This window comes from Dama dama, chromosome 24 (genome assembly GCF_033118175.1).
Source record: "Dama dama isolate Ldn47 chromosome 24, ASM3311817v1, whole genome shotgun sequence".
In the NCBI taxonomy this organism is placed as follows: domain Eukaryota; kingdom Metazoa; phylum Chordata; class Mammalia; order Artiodactyla; family Cervidae; genus Dama; species Dama dama.
The window spans coordinates 28,685,525-28,705,723 of record NC_083704.1 but is presented as its reverse complement, the minus strand read 5'-3'; the positions used below and the strand labels follow the sequence as shown (position 1 = coordinate 28,705,723).

The window sequence follows — 20,199 nt, the reverse complement described above, 5'->3', positions numbered from 1 at the left end:
GTTGGTCATAACTTTCCTTCCAAGGAGTAAGCGTCTTTTAATTTCATGGCTGCAGTCACCATTTGCAGTGATCTTGGAGCCCAAAAATACAAAGCCAGCCACTGGTTCCACTGTTTCCCCATCTATTTGCCATGAAATGATGGGACTGGATGCCATGATCTTAGTTTTCTGAATGTTGAGCTTTAAGCCAACTTTTTCACTCTCCTCTTTCACTTTCATTAAGAGGCTCTTTGGTCTTTTTCACTTTCTGCCATAAGGGTGGTGTCATCTGCATATCTGAGGTTATTGATATTTCTCCCAGCAGTCTTGATTCCAACTTGTGCTTGATCCAGCCCGGCATTTCTCATGATGTACTCTGCATATAAGTTAAATAAGCAGGATGAAAATATACAGCATTGACATACTCCTTTTCCTATTTGGAACCAGTCTGTCGTTCCATGTCCAGTTCTAACTGTTGCCTCCTGACCTGCATACAGGTTTCTCAGAGGCAGGTCAGGTGGTCTGGTATTCCCATCTCTTTCAGAATTTTCCACAGTTTATTGTGATCCACATAATCAAAGGCTCTGGCATAGTCAATAAAGCAGAAATAGATGTTTTTCTGGAACTCTCTTGGTGTTTCAATGATCCATCGGATGTTGGCAATTTGACCTCTGGTTCCTCTGCCTTTTCGAAAACCAGCTTGAACATCTGGAAGTTCATGGTTCACATATTGCTGAAGCCTGGCTTGGAGAATTTTGAGCATTACTTTACTAGCGTGTGAGATGAGTACAATTGTGCAGTAGTTTGAGCATTCTTTGGCATTGCCTTTCTCTGGGATTGGAATGAAAACGGACCTTTTCCAGTCCTGTGGCCACTGCTGAGTTTTCCAAATTTGCTGTCATATTGAGTGCAGCACTTTCACAGCATCATCTTTTAGGATTTGAAATAGCTCAACTGGAATTCCATTACCCCCACTCGCTTTGTTCGTAGTGATACTTCCTAAGGCCCACTTGACTTCACATTCCGGGATGTCTGGCTCTAGGTGAGTGATCACACCATTGTGATTATCTGGATCAAGATCTTTTTTGTATAGTTCTTCTGTGTATTTTTGCCACCTCTTCTTAATATCTTCTGCTTCTGTTAGGTCCCTTCAATTTCTGTCCTTTATTGAGCCCATTTTTGCATGAAATGTTCCCTTGGTATCTCTCATTTTCTTGACGAGATCTCTAGTGTTTCCCATTCTGTTGTTTTCCTCTATTTCTTTGCACTGATCACTGAGGAAGGCTTTCTTATCTCTCCTTGCTATTCTTTGGAACTCTGCATTCAAATGGATGTATCTTTCCTTTTCTCCTTTGCTTCAGGCTTCTCTTCTTTTTGCAGCTATTTGTAAGGTCTCCTCAGACAGCCATTTTGCCTTTTTTGCATTTCTTTTTCTTGGGGATGGTCTTGCTCCCTGTCTCCTGTACAATGTCACGAACCTCTGTGCATAGTTCATCAGGCTCTCTGTCTATCAGATCTAGTCCCTTAAATCTATGTCTCACTCCCACTGTATCATCATAAGGAGTTTGATTTAGGTCATACCTGAATGATCTAGTGGTTTTCCCCACTTTCTGCAATTTAAGTCTGAATTTTTCAATATGGATTTCATGATCTGAGCCACAGTCAGCTCCCAGTCTTGTTTTTGCTGACTGCATAGAGCTTCTCCATTTTGGCTGCAAAGCATATAATCAGTCTGATTTCGGTGTTGACCATCTAGTAATGTCCATGTGTAGAGTCTTCTCTTGTGTTGTTGGAAGAGAGTGTTCGCTATGACCAGTGCCTTCTCTTGGCAAAATTCTATTAGCCTTTGCCCTGCTTCATTCTGTACTCCAAGGCCAAATTTGCCTGTTACTCCAGGTGTTTCTTGACTTCCTACTTTTGCATTCCAGTCCCCTATAATAAAAAGGACATCCTTTTAGGGTGTTAGTTCTAAAAGGTCTTGTAGGTCTTCATAGAACCGTTTAACTTCAAACACCCATAAGTCCATGTTCTAATTAATAGAAATACCATATCTGTCCTGTCACATCCCTGTGATTTCAACTTCTCTTAGACATCTCCCCTCCTATCCTTTTTGCCAAAATGCCATTCAAATATACTTCTATTGATCTTTTAGTGTCTGAATGTTAGAGGATTCATCCAGAGGCTTCAGCTTTCAGAAGTCAGCATTCTGTCCACTCCTTGGGATATTGCTTCGATATTACAAAAACACATTCTTCTTCTGGACTCTTTCACTACCTGTCTCTGGAGCATAATCGTGCTGCTTTGTATTTAAGGTTCCTCACTGAGTTCTTATGTTTTTTTTCTGGAATGAATAAGATCACTCATAATTTATCATGTCTCCCTTCTCCTTAGGTCAGAGGAAGACAAATGACTTAGCAATCAGTTTATAAGCAAAAATAAACAGAACAAAACACCTTAGCAATATCCTTTTTTAAAAATTGACTTCAGTTGTTTTGCGAAAGAAGACATACAGATGGCTAACAAACACATGAAAAGATGCTCAACATCACTCATTATTAGAGAAATGCAAATCAAAACCACAATGAGGTACCATTACACGCCAGTCAGGATGGCTGCTATCCAAAAGTCTACAAGCAATAAATGCTGGAGAGGGTGTGGAGAAAAGGGAACCCTCTTACACTGTTGGTGGGAATGCAAACTAGTACAGCCGCTATGGAAAACAGTGTGGAGATTTCTTAAAAAACTGGACATAGAACTGCCATATGACCCAGCAATCCCACTTCTGGGCATACACACTGAGGAAACCAGATCTGAAAGAGACACGTGCACCCCAATGTTCATCGCAGCACTGTTTATAATAGCCAGGACATGGAAGCAACCTAGATGCCCATCAGCAGATGAATGGATAAGGAAGCTGTGGTACATATACACCATGGAATATTACTCAGCCATTAAAAAGAATTCATTTGAACCAGTCCTAATGAGATGGATGAAACTGGAGCCCCTTATACAGAGTGAAGTAAGCCAGAAAGATAAAGAACATTACAGCATACTGACACATGTATATGGAATTTAGAAAGGTGATAACGATAACCTTATATGCAGAACAGAAAAAGAGACACAGAAATACAGAACAGACTTTTGAACTTTGTGGGAGAATGTGAGGGTGGGATATTTCAAAAGAACAGCATGTATACTATCTATGGTGAAACAGATCCCCAGCCCAGGTGGGATGCACGAGACAAGTGCTCCGGCCTGGTGCACTGGGAAGACCCAGAGGAATCGGGTGGAGAGGGAGGTGGGAGGGGGGATCGGGATTGGGAATACATGTAAATCCATGGCTGATTCATATCAATGTATGACAAAACCCACTGGAAAAAAATAATAATAATAATAAAAATTAAAAAAAAAAAAAATAAAAATAAAAATTGACTTAACATGGTTGATGTCTACCTAGCAGGCAGGTGTTCTTTTTATATCCCCATTTTTCAGATAAGAAAACTGAGTTGTAGAAATGACTTTCTAGCTGGTGAGCACTGAAGCCAAGACGTGGTCTCTATGTTTCTTGACACCAAATCCAGGGGTCTTTCCATGGGTGATGCTCTCTGTCCCTTTACAGACTACTCTCAGATTTCAATCCCTGTCTTTCTAGCTCCTCGCCATTCTAGGCATGAACTCCATGCTTTTGTAAATGGTTAATGATGAGTGAATGTTTGGCCAGCCAATAAACCGATAGCTGCATTCCTCAAACATATTTCACTTGTAGAATCATTTAAAATAATATATTTTTTCATATCTACTTGCCTAGAATCATATCTCAGTTGAAATTCCACCTCACAAGACTGCAAAAAGTAGAATAGATGTGTATGAAAAAGAAAAAAGTGACAGAGTTAGTTGCTCAGTCGTGTCCAACTCTTTGCAACTCCGTGGACTGCCAGGCTCCTCTCTCCCTGGGATTCTACACGCAAGAATACTGGAATGGGTAGCCATTTTCTAACTCAGTAATTGAACCCAGGTCTCCCACAGTGCAGGCAGATTCTTTACCATCTCAGCCACCAGGGAAGCCTATAGGTGTATATAAAACTTTCCAAAGATCAGGAGGCTTGGGACTTCCTCGATCCTCCAGTGGTTAAGACTCTGCCTTCAAAGATAGGAGGTACATGCTCAATCCCTGGCTCTAGTTGGGGAATTAAGATCCCACATGTCACACAGTGCTGCTGGAAAAAAAAAAAAAAGATCAGAAGGTTCTCATGCTGCTGAAAAATTGATCAAAGTCCCAGTTGGTTGTGTTACACGGACTAGAATCCAGGTCTCCTGACTCTCAATTCTGTTATCTTTCTACACAATACCACTTAACTCAAATATAAGTGTGTATGCATGTGTCTGTATATGTGTATAAAAGTTCTGTTTCTTTATCTGTCAATAGACCACCTGTTTGAATCTTAGCAAGTTACTGGATCTCTTTGGATCCTGCTTTCTTCATTTGTTGACATAAGATGTTGGATTTGATGACATGCTTATAGAGTTATGGGATTTTAATGCTGGAAGAAACTTAGAGGTCATCCAGTTCTACTGTTTAAATGTTCAGATAAGAAAATTGATCTCTTCTAGCTCCAAATTAAATTCTGAGAGTAACATATAGCTGTCTAATGAACCAGCTCTTCTGAATATAGCAGCTACCCCATCATCCACTTTCTTCCCACTTACCAAACGTGTGACTGTGATCCAGGCATGTAATTTCTCTAGACTTCAGCTTCCTGATCTGTAAAATTGCAGGGATTGGTCTTAGGTCCCTTTCCAATTTAAAACTTTGAGGACTAAGAAAGGGATCTTTGAAAACTGACATTTTTGCTGCCCTTTGGGACATGACTCAGAATGTCGTGAAGTATAATACAGCTCTAGAAAGAAATTAGACAGCATCAAGAACAAGAGCATTCATCCTGAGGCCTCTGATCAGAGGCTTAATTTGCTCAATGAGTACCTGAATTTGAAAATTGTTTGATTGATGGTTTCTCTTAAAAATAATAGCCAAATACCCTTTGCTGTTGGCCCAAAGATAGAGAAAAGGAACCAATTAAGAGAGTGTTATTTCATAGTTAATTCCCCAAAGATTTAGATGCTACAAGTTAGAAAACCATCACTAGGTCCTTCTGCCTTAATAGCTATCACAGTCTAACCAGTCTCATTATTTTTCAGTTGAGCATCAGGAACTTTCCAATCTATTAAATATTATATTCCAAGTATCTGTTTACCCAGTTGATACAAATTACAAATGGGACAGGAACTGTCTGTCACTTCCAGAGCAATTAGTGTATGAAAACTTATCAAAAGAAATCTGTCAAGTTTGAATAAGGATAAATATTGCATGTAAGTCCCTAAGGAAATCACACTGAGTGGGATATATTTTTTGCAGCGTATAAGAGTTTATTTTGTTTTATTAACTTGGCTTTATTTTTTCAGAATGTGAATAGCATTTCATGCAACCCAATGAATTAATGTTTTGCTCTGATAAAAATAGACTTTAGTTCTTAGGGGAAAACTGCATCATTTGGTGAGTCATATAACACTAAGTCTTTACTTTCAAATTTCAAAAGCTCATACTGCTTCCAGGAGGGAGCACTGGAAGGAGAAGCTTCCTTGGTGGCTCAGATGATAAAGAATCCGCCCACCAATGCAGGAGACCAGGGTTCAGTCCCCAGGTCAGGAAGATGCCCTGGAGAAGGAGGTGGCAACCCACTCCAGTATTCTTGCCTGGAGAATTCCATGGACAGAGGAGCCTGGCGGGCTACAGTCCATGGGATCGCAGAGAGTTGGACTCAAATGAGCGGCTAAGTGACTGGAAGGGGACTGTAGCTGGAAGACCTAAGATACAGTGTGCTTTGCCATTTTCTGACTCTCCAGCCTCACCTTTTCTAGGCCTTAGAATTGTCGTATGTGTTGTTTGGGTGTTGGGTTTTTTTATTAATTAATTTATTTAATTTTTATTGGAGTGTTGTTGGATTGCAATGTTGTGTTTGTTTCTGCTGTATAGCAAACTGAATCAGCTGCACATACACATATATCCCCTCTTCTTTGGATCTCCTTCCCGTTTAGGTCACGCAGAGCACTGAGTTCCCTGTGGTGTACACTCGGTTCTCATTAGTCATCTATTTTATACACAGGAGTGTATATGTGTCAGCCCCAATCTCCCACTTCAGCCTGCTCCCCCTTTCCCTCTTGGTATCCATATGTTTGTTCTCTATGTCTGTGTCTTTCTTTATTCTTTATAAATAAGATCACCTATATCAATTTTTTTCAGGTGTTTTTTTTTCTTCCGATTCCAGGTTGTATGTATTAATATGCAATATTTCTTTCTTTTTTTCTTTCTGACTTACTTAAAGTCTGTAAAATGTCCATCAGCTGAGGAACAGATAAAGAAGTAATGGTACATATATACAATGGAATAGTATTCGGCCATAAAAAGGAATGAAATTGGTCATTTGTAGAGACATGGATAGTTGTTGATTTTTTTTTTTAAACAACATTTATGCTGTGGTTAAAATCATGAAAACCTACAGGCATATAGGTTAGAATTGAAAATATATTCTAAATGATAGCTATCTTTCTGTTGAGGTATTAGAATTTCTAGGGAATTTTAAGATTTTATAAGTTTATTTTTTTACCTTTTTAATGCTTATTTATCCTAGTCTATCAGCCTCTGCTGACAACTGCCAACCTGTTCTTCATACCCACAACTTGGTTTGTTAGTCTAATTTTTAGAGTCCACATATAAGTGAGATTATATGAGATTTGTCTTTCTTTGTCTTACTTATTTCACTCAGCATAATGCCCTCAAGGTCTATGCACATTGTTCCAAATGGCAAGATTCAATTATTTTTAATGGCTGAATAATATTCCATTCTCTGTGTGTGTATGTGTATGTATTGTTATATTTATATATGGTTTGTTTATCCTTTCATCCACCAATGGACACTTGGGTTGTTTCTGTATCTTGGCTATTTTAAATGATCCTGCAGTGAACATGAGGATGCAGATATTTCTTCAAGTTAGTGTTTTAGTTTTTTTCAGGTGAATACCCTGAAGTGGAATTGCTGGATGGTATGGAAGTTCCATTTTAATCTTTTGAAGAATTTCCACACTGTTTCCCTTAGTGGCTGTACTGATAAACATTCCCAGCAACAGTGCGCACGGTTTCTCTTTTCTCGGTGTCCTCACCATTGCTTGTTATTTCCTGTCTTTTTGATAATAACCAGTCTGACAGGTGTGAGATAATATCTCATTGTGGTTTTGATTTGCATCCCCCTGATAATTAGCTATATTGATATATGTCCTCTTTGGAAAAATGTCCATTCAGATCTTCTGCCCACATTTTTTAATCAGCTTTTCTTTTTTTTTTTTTATGCTGATAAGCTGTAGTAGTTCTTCATATTTTGAATATTAACACTATATCTTATATATGATTTGCAAATATTCGCTTCTGTTCAATAGGTTGCCTTTTCATTTTATTGATGGTTTCATTCACTGTGCAATTTTTTTGTTTGTTTATTTGTTTTTTAGTTTGATGTAGTCCCACCTGCTTATTTTAGTTTTTGGTGTCAGATTCAAAAAATCATCTCCAAGACCCATGTCAAGGACCTTATTACTGCCCATGTTTTGTGTGTGTAGGAGTTTATGGTTTCGGATATTAATGCAAATCTTTCATCTATTTTGAGTTAACTTTTGTGTATTGTACAAGGTAGCCATCCAGTTTCATTCTTTTGCATGTGGCTGTTTTCCCAGCACTACTTAGTCAATTATTGTCCTTTCCCTGTGGTATGTTCTTGGCACTTTTGCAGTAAGTTAACTGATCATATTTGTATAGGTTTGTATCTGGGTTCTTTATTCTATTTCATTGATATATGTGCCTGTTTCTATGCTAATGACAAACTGTTTTAATTACTGCAGCTTTGTAGTGTAGTTTGAAATTTTTGAGTGTGATACCTTCAGCTTTGTTCTTCTTTCATATCTTTAAAATGAAGAGATAAGTGTCTGTTGGGTAATTTTTATCCTTACTACACATTTTTTCCTACTTTGATGTCTGCATTATCATTACATTGTATTATTCAGGCCCCTTCCTAATTTTTATGGACAAATAAAGGTACAGTATTCCAGGTAGTGCTATTTGCTGTGAAGAAAAATAGATAAATAAAAATTAATTAATATCATGTTTAGAAATTTTCCCCCTTCAAGGGTCTCAGCATTTAGCTCAACATGATCTCAACAGGGAACCAGCTGAGATTCTTTGGTTGACCTTCACACTTTAGGACTCAACAGCATTTACAAATGTTGTATGTTGCACTGATGTTAGTTAGGATCCTTAGCACAATCCCCATTTGATACTTGTGTTTGGAACTATGGTTTCTTCCTTTATCCACAGCATTGAAAATGGTTACAGTGATATGTTACTATTACAATTTGGGAAACTTATTACCACTTTAATTCAACATTTTGTTGTTTTCTGTTGTTTAATGTAACTTAATGGCTTTCCTGAGAACAGAAGTAATAGAGCTCATAATTTTTATATTATACTTATTCTTGAGTTGAAATTGCATTAGTTCAACATTTCCCAGCCTCTATTTTGTGATGTATAGTAGATGTTTTAGAAAGAGTGTGTGGATGAAGGAGTTGGGAGGCACTTCTACATCAAGTAAGTTTGCATGACTTTAGTAGTCTCTAAGAAATTTGAGGCACATTGGCATGTTAAAAGTCTCTTGCAGGTCCTGAAAAGAGAAATTTTTTAATGTGTTAAACTTTATTTAATCCCATTCTTCTCAAAGTCTTCTGTCACATAAACTTTTAAAATTTGAGATAGGTAGGGGGTAGAGAACTTCTATTTTATTCTATTCTATTCCTGCAGAATATGTTCATGGTTGCTTGCATTTCCTGCTAAAGTAGTAACTCACAAAAGCAGTGAAACCAAAATTGTTATAATCAAACAACATGATAACTGTTGTTTGATATTTTTACTTTAAAAATGATTAACTTTCAATGATTCAGATGTGCTTATGACTCAGAGGACTTTCACATAACTTGAACCTCACTCCATGCCTATATCACATTTATGATTATCTCCATTTGCTGGATTAAGTTGAAACCAAGTAACAGTGTTTAAATGGCTTTCTTTATGGAATACAGTTTTGAATTTTGGTCTTCTGGTCTTTTTTTTTTTATTCCAATTAGGAAAATAACAAAGTGGATGTATTTTATCCTGGTATCCATGGTTCCTGCAACTTCCTAGTTACCGAACTGTGCATCTTCTACAAAATTCAGAAAGTTTTGTGGCACTAGCCAGAAGCAGAAGTTTTAAAAAATGTCTTCAGAAAAAAAATATATATGTATAGTTTATATATTTGTTATAACTCTCCTTGGAGAGATATGGGTTGATTAATATTTTGCTGGTAAATTACTTTCTAACTTATACCTTGTGACTTTGGATATGTTTATTTATTCCTAAAACTCCCTTATAATTAATTATGGGATAGGCAGTGTTCTCTTCACTGTTCATGTGACAATATTTTTGAGAGGCTTGGTGATTACTTGCTTTGCATGAAACTGACATGCCAAATTGAGAGAGGAGTACATTGCACTGTGGTATTTGTTGACTCTCCTGTTTTTGTGGCAAAATTGCTGCATTACATTGTATTTATTCACAACCTATTAGAGGGGCCTCTCCTCCCCCCAAATTGTAGTTTCTTGAGAAAGTAACTAGCTTGCTGGGAAGAGCTTGCTTATTTACAGTGAGTATCCTCTTGACATCAGCATGGGGTTACTTATAATTATATGCATATGCGTAAATAAAATGATTAGCTATTCTCATATAAACCTAATTGTATCTCTGTAAAATAATGCATGAAGAAATGTTATAATCTAGCCATAAAGGGAAAGCAATCTACATGACCCCCTCCTTTGTATGTAAACAGTGGATCATTAAGATGGAATATGTTCCCAGTCACACATTCAGTTATCGAGGTCAATTACAGCTGAGGACTCATTGAAGTATTAAACAACAAAGTGCCTTTTCCAATAATTAGCATTCTGTGTACAGAGCTGAAGTGACCTTTCTGCCATTTTCCAAGGACAATCCATGCATTTAAAATTTATCCCAGGATCATATTGAAGAGCAGCACACAAGAACTCAGTCAGCTAGTTCAGAAACCACAGGCTCCCTTTGCATCTAGTTGCTCCCCATCCTGCCTAAAATAACTTGAGAAAGTAAAACAGGGCATGTTGGCTAATCAGTGCCCATGGCTGCTATATCACTTCTCCAGCTTCGAACAAATCTGAAGATCACACTTTAAAGAGAGGAATCATGAAATGCCTGGAGCTAAAGAAGTTTGATTTCCTCAGAGCACAATAGTTCACTGCAGCAAATTGTTTAAACTCGCTGTCACTTAGGTTTCTTTTCTGAAATTGAAAGCATGGGTTAATGTGCTCATTCACAAAACATTCACCTAATTCTCCAGAAAAATGAGAATTTTCAAAGGAACATTTTAAGTATGACTGCCTATTACACTCCTCCCATTGGCATTGTGGGATGGATAAGTATTTGTGAAAAGGTTGCTCTTTGACGGCTACTTTATACAGATGTAATAATTTTTTCAGCTAATTTTTTTAACACATTACTGATCAGGGGATTGTTTCAGACTAATGCCTATGGCTGTAATACATTTCTAGTCAATAATGTGTTAGAAATGCAGATTTTCATTTATGGGACCATCCAACTAATCATTGTATTATATTTAATGAGTATTTGCTATATTATATTTAATGAGTATATTAACTCACCATCTCACTAAAATAATGGGAAAAGAGTTCAACATCACAAGTGAAAAAGGAGTAAGAATATGCATCAATAGTAAGAGGCACTGGGAAAAGACTGGATTGAGAATCAGGAATTATTCTGCCTCTGTCTCTAGCTGTGGCTGAGTTTGGATTAGACAGTCTGATCCTCTGTGTCAGAATTTCTCAGTTAATGGAAAACTATAAACTATACTGGAAACCATAAACTGCTGTGTAAGTATGTTGCACCATGATATACTATTATGATTATTGCCTATAAGATGAAAGTGATATAAGTAGTTTCCAGGGTATATCAAGATTGTGGACTCTGTGTGTCTGTAGTTTGAGCTTTAGCTCTGTAAGTATTATATGGTGCTTAGCCATGCTTATTCCTTGATTTAAAGAGATTGGACTTCTCCATCAGTGATCAGTGTACCTTCTAGTTCTATAGAAATAAAATCTTATTGACTGATGGTAGGAAGACTGGTAAAAATGCTTTAGGGGACTGTTATTACTTCCTGTTGATATTTAGCAGGCTGAAAAAGGATCACTGGGCAACAGTATGAATTTTTAACTTGACCAGTTCTTTCATGAACACAGTAAAGTTCTTATCAACGACATGTTTATAATGATGATTCCTTTTGCTTTCAGAGCTCAGCTATGCCTGGATTTTCAATGAATACCCCTCCTATCAGGATAATCGCCGCTTCGTTTCTCAAGAGACTGGGAATCTATATATTGCCAAAGTAGAAAAATCAGATGTTGGAAATTATACTTGTGTGGTTACAAATACAGTGACAAACCAAAAAGTCCTGGGACCACCCACACCACTGATATTGAGAAATGATGGTGAGTTTTCTAAGGGATTTTCAGAATTCTGTTTTTTGTGCTCATAGGTTGAGTTTGGGAAGTTATGTTATTGGCACACAAAGCTTGACTATCTCGGTTACATTTAAGAAAAGTTGAATGCTTCTACATTCACTACCTATATTTTCTACACTTGTGTAAGAAGTAAACCCATGAATCCATTTTGCAAGACTTACTAGAAATATAATTTCTAATTTCAGCCTCAGTGCAGTGTGAGTCTGTTTCTTCACACTTAATTGTGTACACAGACAAAATGAAGTAGAAGGTTGATCAATTAGCTTATCAGTCAACTCTGTGTAATTTAGTTTTCAGTGTCCAGAAAGAAGTTTTATGTTATCCAAATAATTTCTGGGTGTGTGGTATGGAAGATATAGTTCCAACCACAGTAAAATGCAGAAATGTCAAGTCCTACTGGATGTAGCTTTATGTTCCCACATTTTTGTGAGAATATTTCAAGAAAATAGATGAATTTCACCTTACTTACTCAGATGGATGACATGACAGTGTATGGTGATTCATCATGTGCTTTTTGAAGACAGTCTTACCAATTTGTATGCCAGACTTTAATAACATCATGCCTTTTCCCCACTGTGAGTCTTTTTATGTATTCTGTTCCCTCGGCTTGAAATACTCTTCATTCTCTTGGTCCCTTGACTAACGTACACTGATCCTTGCAGCTTCTTCAAACATATTGCTTTCTCCGGAAGATCGTCTCTGTCTCATCTGTTCCACCCAACTGTGCCATATCAGGTGCCTTCTCAAATCAACTCTGCAGAGAAAGTATGAGCATCCTTAAAGCATAGACCAAACTGTGGAATTTGGGGGCAAATCATACAGATTTCAGTCATTCAATTACTTCTTCATGTATTTAATATACATTTATTTAGCACTTGCTATGTGACAGCACTACTCTGGGAGCCAGTGAACAAAAACCAAAAACCCCTCCTCATGGCATTTAAATTCTGCAAAGGATTTAGGTAAAAACAAACAAATAAACCTAAACAAAATGCCAAATGCAGTTATTTTAGATAGCAATAAATAAAGGAGTATGCTGACACAGAGACTCTGTGGGGGCAGAATGATTAATTTAGATAGGGTTGTTATGCAAAACCTTCTGAGGGGGTGACATGAACTGATGCCCGAATGATAAGAAGTCGGTCCTGTGAAAGTCAGAGGGAGGAGCATTCCAGACTGAGTTAACATCATGTGCAAAGGCCCTGAGGCCTAGAAATTAAATTACTGGCATGTTTAGAGAGCAAAGAGAATATGATCCTCATGGAGCATAATGACCAGTGTAGAGGGTGGTTTAAGTTGATGTTGGAGACTGGATTTTATTTCAAGTGCAGTGAGAAGCCAATAGAGGATTTTATGTAACAAGAGTTATGTATTTTTTTTTTTTTTTAATGATTGCTTAGCTACTGTGTGGCAAGTGGACTTTTTAAAAAGCAATAGTCAAAACTGGAAGTCCACTTAAAGACTGTTGCTGTAATTCAGTCAGTCACCGATGGCAGCTTGAATTAGCGGGTGGCCATGGAGAGAAGAGAAGGTTATGGATACAGGACATCATTTGCAGGTAGAGCTGACAGGACTTGCTAACACCTGGGATGTGGGAGGTGGTGGAAGAGAAAATCAAGGATGACACATGGGTTTCTAGCATGGCAGCTGGGTGGATGGAAGTGCCATTTACTGAAATGGTTTTACTGAATAAGTTTACAAGGGAGCAATTCAGAATTACTTTAGTCTTTATTATTCTCCCCTGGCAAAAGAAAGAATTGTTCATTTGGTGCTTCTTAGTCTCTCTATCATAATATTCCATCTCTCTATCATAATATGCATCTGGTCTATTCATATTTACTTGTCAGCCTGCCTTCCCCCGCCCACCCAATGCCATGTGATCAAACTCACACCACAACTTTCATCTCGTTTGGTATAAGGGCCCAGCACAGTGCTTGCCACATGGCGAATATTAAATGGATATGTTGCATTAAGCTGAGTTATATTAAATAAAGCTGAAAAATCTCATCAGTTTAACAAGAAACATAGGCAAAGGATCTATTCTTTCAGAACCTATCAGTGCTGTCTCTCTGGACCTAAGGATAAAAATTCTGATTCAACATATGTGTTTCAGGGACATTTTGTGCAAAGTTATTTAAAAATACAGCCCCTCTGGCCTTTGCCCACAATACACTTGTGCCAAAATGTCTGTCCAGTCTGTTCAGTTCAGTTGGTATGTCAGGGAGACAATATAATCGAATATTGACTCTGATACACAAAGACACAGCCCCGGAGAAATATCACCCAGAGTCGCTGCTTCAGAAAGAAGGAACAGATGTTCAGGAATACAGGAAGTCCTCAGCCTGGCCAAACTCTGCCTTCTGCTTATCTTTTGGATTTACCTCGACTTGCCTAGTATATCTTCATAGAGGTGACAAATGTTTTTTTATGAGAATATTTTATCACAAAATTAGCAAGCTAAGGCTCTCATTCTTCAGCAATTAATGCCCATTCATTCCTAATTTCTGTGAGAGTTGTAGGTGAAAATTCATAATTTATCTTTCCCATTTAGGCAGCAGTACATAAAATGGATATTCAAACTGCATTACTAGACTCAAAATAGATTATTTCATCACCTCTTTGGTGGAGGTAAAAGGGAAAATATAAATCAAAAAAAGATTGCGAAATAAAGATGACATTCTTGTGAAAATGTATGCTGTGAGAGTAAAATCAATGAAATTATCATTCTGCGCATTCTGGTAGTTAGTGACTGTATATTAGACTGGTAAGCGCAAGATGAGTATGGAGTTTGCACAAGCATCTTAGTAATTGAAGCTCACTCAGAGTTTCATATCCTCCTCCGTCTCTGATATATGAATAAGCGAGGCAAGGGAGCTTGTTGCCTGCACTGCACTAATTGACGTGGCTGACATTTCCCTGAAGAAGTGCAGATGGAGACAAATGTGGCTTAAAGAACTGAAAAGTGGAAGTGAAGTCGCTCAGTCGTGTCCGACTCTTTGCGACCCCATGGACTGTAGCCCACCAGGCTCCTCTGTCCATGGGATTTTCCAGGCAAGAATACTGGAGTGAGTTGCCATTTCCTTCTCCAGGAGATCTTCCCATCCAGGGACTGAACCCAGGTCTCCCGCATTGCAGGCAGACGCTTCACCATCTGAGCCACCAGGGAAACTCACTGGGAAGTTCCCTGACAAAGTGCAGATGTAGACAAATGTAGCTTAAAGAACTAGATATCCTCAATATTCAAGTTTGTTTGTTTGTTTGTTTTTCCTGGAGTTTCAGTTAAGCAATCTAGACTAGAATTGTTTCCAGTCCCAAAGGTTACAGTAAGTCAGAAAAAAGTGAACAGCGGACGACTTCTGTCGACCCACGTTCCAGCTGGAAATCAAGGGCGATGTGTCCCATGTTGATCCCACTAACCCTCATTAGGTCCTAACCCCTAACACACTGAGGTTCTGCAAGGATTTTGTCCTTGCTGTTCCTTTTTCCTCAACTCTTCACATGCCGCACGCCTTCCTACACCTCAAATCAATGACTGAAATGTAGAGCAGAGTAGTGTGGAGGTAAGCCGGGTTCCCTGAGTGGAATCGAGCCCCACCATTTATCAGGGATATGACCTTGAACATCAGTTGAGCAACCTCACTATGCTGTGTTGTCATCAGTCAAATGAGGGTAGCGGTACCTACCCCAGAGCTCACTCTGTGTGCGAAATTACGTGCAAAGTGCTTTGAACAGTGACAAGACAGCAGGACAGCGTCAAGAACTTCCCTAAGACATGCTCCACAAATTATACTTTTAAAAAACAGATTATACAGAGTAATTGGATAACATTATCCTTGTTTTAAAAATGTTTGTGGATAATGATAGAGAAAACTGAAATCTAACTCTCCATTATGCTAACAGTCATAAACTTTAAAGCAGTCAACTTTCAGTAGTAAAATGTTCAGTTCTTAATTTTTTTCTTTCTGCTTCTCTGTGTTTCTCAGTTTTCTGCAATGATTAGAAACTTTTCAATTTTTTTAATGTTTGATAAAAGGGATAACTACAGTTTATTGGACCTACAAGGCACTTAGAGATCCCCCAATTTATTCTTATTCTTCCAGAAACAAGGAAACTGAGGATGAGAGAAATAAGTCAAAACAGCAGAGGGATCAAATTCTTGGCCCCCAGTCACCATACTATTTAATTGAGGTTCAGAAAAGCTTTTTGGCTCTCAGATGATTTTTGAAATTTTTATTTTGGGAATTCTAAATAACTGTATGTTATGTGTTGTGTTCATCTCCAGAAAGTAGTATAAAACTGAGAGCTAGACAAATGTGAGAAAATTTTATATCAGAGTTTTTATTTGTTTATCTAGATATTTTAAAATTTGCCTGAAACAATAATATAACCTATCATACAGGAGAGGGCACCTGTTGCTTGGGTACCATGAAAGAAAACATTTCATTGAGAAAAATAGATCGTTATTTTTACCTGAGATACTAAACTAGTCCATGGATCAATATTAGCCTAATTGCTAATTATTAATGACCATGAGTTTGCTCTGTCATGTGCTTCCTACACAGATTTCAAAGAATCGTACCTCTTATTTCCATAAACAAAGGTAATGGGCTACCGATACCAAAGCAGCATAACTATGAAAGAAATCATAGATTTATATCATAATCATAATAGCTATTTTTTTTCTGTCTTAAGTCATTACCCCAACTTGCTCTAAAATGGCTAAAGATGGGAAAAAAAAAAAACTAGCAGAGATTAGGATGTCTTGGGAAAATGAGATCATGTCTGCGAGGTTGTTTATGTTCTTTATATGCACAGGTACGTAACTGAGCATGAAAAATTACTGTATGGCCCTTGCCTTTTCTCTGTGTTTCCCTTGAGACTGGCTAGGGGTTGGTTTGGCAGTTCCTTAGTTTGCTTATTAGAACCAAGGCAAATGTTGAACAGTTTACACCCAGTGTGTATCTGATGGATCCTTGCTTTGCACATTGGTTGTTGAATGTTTTTGAATATTATCCCTAATTAGAACTCTCAATAGAAGAGCTTCTAGGGAATAGGAAACACTGGATTTTTCCTATCTTAGAATTTCAAGTTCACTCTCTGTGTCTCCTTCTTTCCCTTTTCCTTTCCCATATTTATATACATTGATAAACTTACACATGTAGGATATGTGTGTATAAATATACATGTGTTTATATACACAAAATATATTGTCTTTTGGAGTTAAAATTTAAGCCACTTTTTGAATGTTATTATACTTCACTGTAAATTTAAATTATTAAACATTTGTGTTTTCAATATAACCAAAATAGCTGACCATTTTTTCCCAAGCCCTGACCCATTTCCCCAAGCTTTACTTTATTTAGCCATAAAAACTTTGCATTCAAGGCAACGTTTTGAATGCTTCAGCACTGAAGCATTTATTGTTTTCAGTGTACATCAAATTTTAACCTAGTGGACAGGCGACCAGCTGATAACCCCAGCAGCCTAGAGTTTCAGAGCAGCCTAAGGTAGGACAGAAATAGATGTGCTGAACAGAGGATTAAGAGTGTCCATGATTGATGCCAACCAGCTTTGTCTTGTTTGTTGTGGTGTCACCTTGGATGCAGGAAAAGAAGTGTAGCACTAAAAATCAAGAAGGAAAAAAGCCATAAGATTCTGGGGTGTGGTCCCAGATCTGCCACTAACATGAGACAAAACCTGTCACTTCGTTTGTCCTCAATATTCTTAGCTATAAAAATGAGTGATTTGTAATAAGTTATGTCTAAAGGTTCTTCTGCATTGTCTTCTGAGATTCCAGTCACAACTTTCTACCTTACTTTATTCCAGTCTCAGCATTTGCATAGGCCACATGATATCAAACACAGCTCAACACACAGATGCTGTTCATTGGATTAGATTTCTTCCTAGCACTAACAATGAACCCTAGTGCAAAACTAGACCATCACGGACCTCAGTGACCATTAGATCTCCTAGTGGCTCAGAAGACTACATTTGCTTCAACTTGCCAAGTTTAAGATCAATGACTGAAAAGTGTAAAAAAGAAAACTAGAATATTCCGGAGTATTCTGGGTTATCTGTGTAGTATATTGTATTCTTCATTGTGATACTACCATCTGTTCATAGTAAACTTTCCTAATATTGCCCCAAATTGGTTTAGATCCTCAAGTGAACATTAACAGACATGATGTTGTCTTCTTGAATAGATCTACTTCAATTGTAGGCCATTTAATTAGCCTAGCTGTCAGACTAAAAAAAAACTAGTCATTAAGACGTTCATTTTTTTATTGTAGACTTGATCTACAACACTTTTTGATGACTTAAACTTTAGACTGAGAAGGACAAAACTTCTGCCTGGGGAACAAGCAGAGATGTGCTCTTGACTTGCACAAGATTTTTATATTACCTAAGATCTAAGGTTTATACTCAAACATATTTCTTTATTTAACTCTCATTTCTAATTATATCTTTTCTGTGGTTTTGTCACAGCAATCATATCTTGCATTTAATTTTCTGACAATACCACATTTGAGGATCTTTGGGTGTAAAACATGTTTTGTGAGAAAAACATCTAAATGACTAAAGGATGTGAGATATTTTGCTAAACTGCCACTGCTAATCTGATTTAATAGTGTCTTAATGGTTGGAATATTTTGAAGCCTTGACAAACTTAGGAGCTTGGAGTCAGCTCTAAACCTCAGGCGTACTCAGATTCATTACAGGTCCATGGGGCCAAAGCTTGTGAATCGTCACTTCACTAGTCAGTTAGAAAGCATCTGTTAAGTACCCATTGTGTGTTTGACACTATAAAATAAAAAGATGTGGTCAGAGCCCCTGGGAGTCTATAGTCTTAGACAACTATAAATTAATGAAAGGTCTGAAGTTTCATTCTTATTGGAATTATTGAATTGAGTTCCAGGAAACACATTTGTAGATAGGGATTTCAAATAAAACAGGACAAGAGAGATGCCCAGCCTATAATAAAGATGACCTGGGCATTCATTTGATGATGCCTTTGACCAAGAAACATTGACATTTTAGGAATCAGTGAACTAAAATGGACTGCAATGGGTGAATTTAACTCAGATGACCATTGTATCTACTACTGAGGGTAAGATCCTTTAGAAGAAATGGAGCAGCCCTGATAGTCAACAGAAGAATCTGAAATGCAGCACCTGGGTGCAATCTCAAAAGCGACAGAATGATCTCTGTTCATTTCCAAGGCAAACCATTCAATATCACAGTAATCCAAGTCTATGCCCCAACCAGTAATTCTGAAGAAGCTGAAGTCAAATGGTTCTATGAAGACCTATAAGACCTTCTAGAACTAACACCCAAAAAAGATGTCCTTTTCATTATAGGGGACTGGAATGCAAAAGTAGAAAATCAAGAGATACCTGGAGTAACAGGTATGTTTGGCCTTGGAGTACAAAATGAAGCAGGGCAAAGGCTAACAGAGTTTTGCCATGAGAACGCACTGGTCATAGCAAACACCCTCTTCCAACAACACAAGAGAAGGCTCTACACATGGACATCACCAGATGGTCGATACCAAAATCAGACTGATTATATTCTTTGCAGCCAAAGATTGAGAAGTTCTAAACAATCAAGACCAAGAGCTGACTGTGACTCAGATCATAACTCCTTATTGCCAAATTCAGACTTACATTGAAGAAAGTGGGGGAAAACCATTAGACTATTCAGATATGACCTAAATCAAATCCCTTATGATTATACAGTGGAAGTGACAAACAGATTCAAGACATTGGATCTGATAGACAGAGTGCCTGAAGAACTATGGACCGAGGTTCGTGCCATTGTACAGGAGGCAGTGATCAAGATCGTCTCCAAGAAAAAGAAATGCAAAAGGGCCAAATGGTTGTTTTTGAGGAGGCGTTACAAGTAGCTGAGAAGAGAAGAGAAGCTAAAGGCAAAGGAGAAAAGGAAAGATACGCCAATTTGAATGCAGAGATCCAAAAAATAGCAAGGAGAGATAACAAAGCCTTCCTCAGTGATCAGTGCAAAGAAATAGGGGAAAATAATAGAATGGGAAATTCTAGAGATCTAGTCAAGAAAATAAGAGATACCAAGGGAACATTTCATGCAGACATGGGCATTATAAAGGAAAGAAATGGTATGGACCTAACAGAAGCAGAAGATATTAAGAAGAGTGGCAAGAATGCACAGAAGAACTATATAAAAAAGATCCCCAGGTAACCACGGTGGTGTGATCACTCACCTAGAGCCATACTTCCTGGAATGGGAAGTCAAGTGGGCCTTGGGAAGCATCACTACAAACAAAGCTAATGGAGGTGATAGAATTCCAGTTGAACTACTTAAAACCCTAAAAAATGATGCTATAAAAGTGCTGCACTCAATATGCCAGCAAGTTTGGAAAACTCAACAGTGGCTACAGAGCTGAAAAAGGTCAGTTTTCATTTCAATCCCAAAGAAAGGCAGTGCCAAAGAATGTTCAAATTACCACACAATTGCACTCATCTCACATACTAGCAAAGTAATGCT

At 37.8% G+C, this 20,199-nt stretch overlaps 1 protein-coding gene across 1 annotated transcript in view; it reads left to right on the top strand.

The window, feature by feature from the left end:
* The window catches only part of CNTN4 (contactin 4), a 511,526-nt gene that overhangs the window by 291,505 nt on the left and 199,822 nt on the right, over nt 1–20,199 (top strand). The window contains exon 5 of the mRNA XM_061129161.1: nt 11,449–11,646. Coding sequence (XP_060985144.1) covers nt 11,449–11,646 — 198 coding nt within the window. The remainder of the gene's footprint in view (nt 1–11,448; nt 11,647–20,199) is intronic.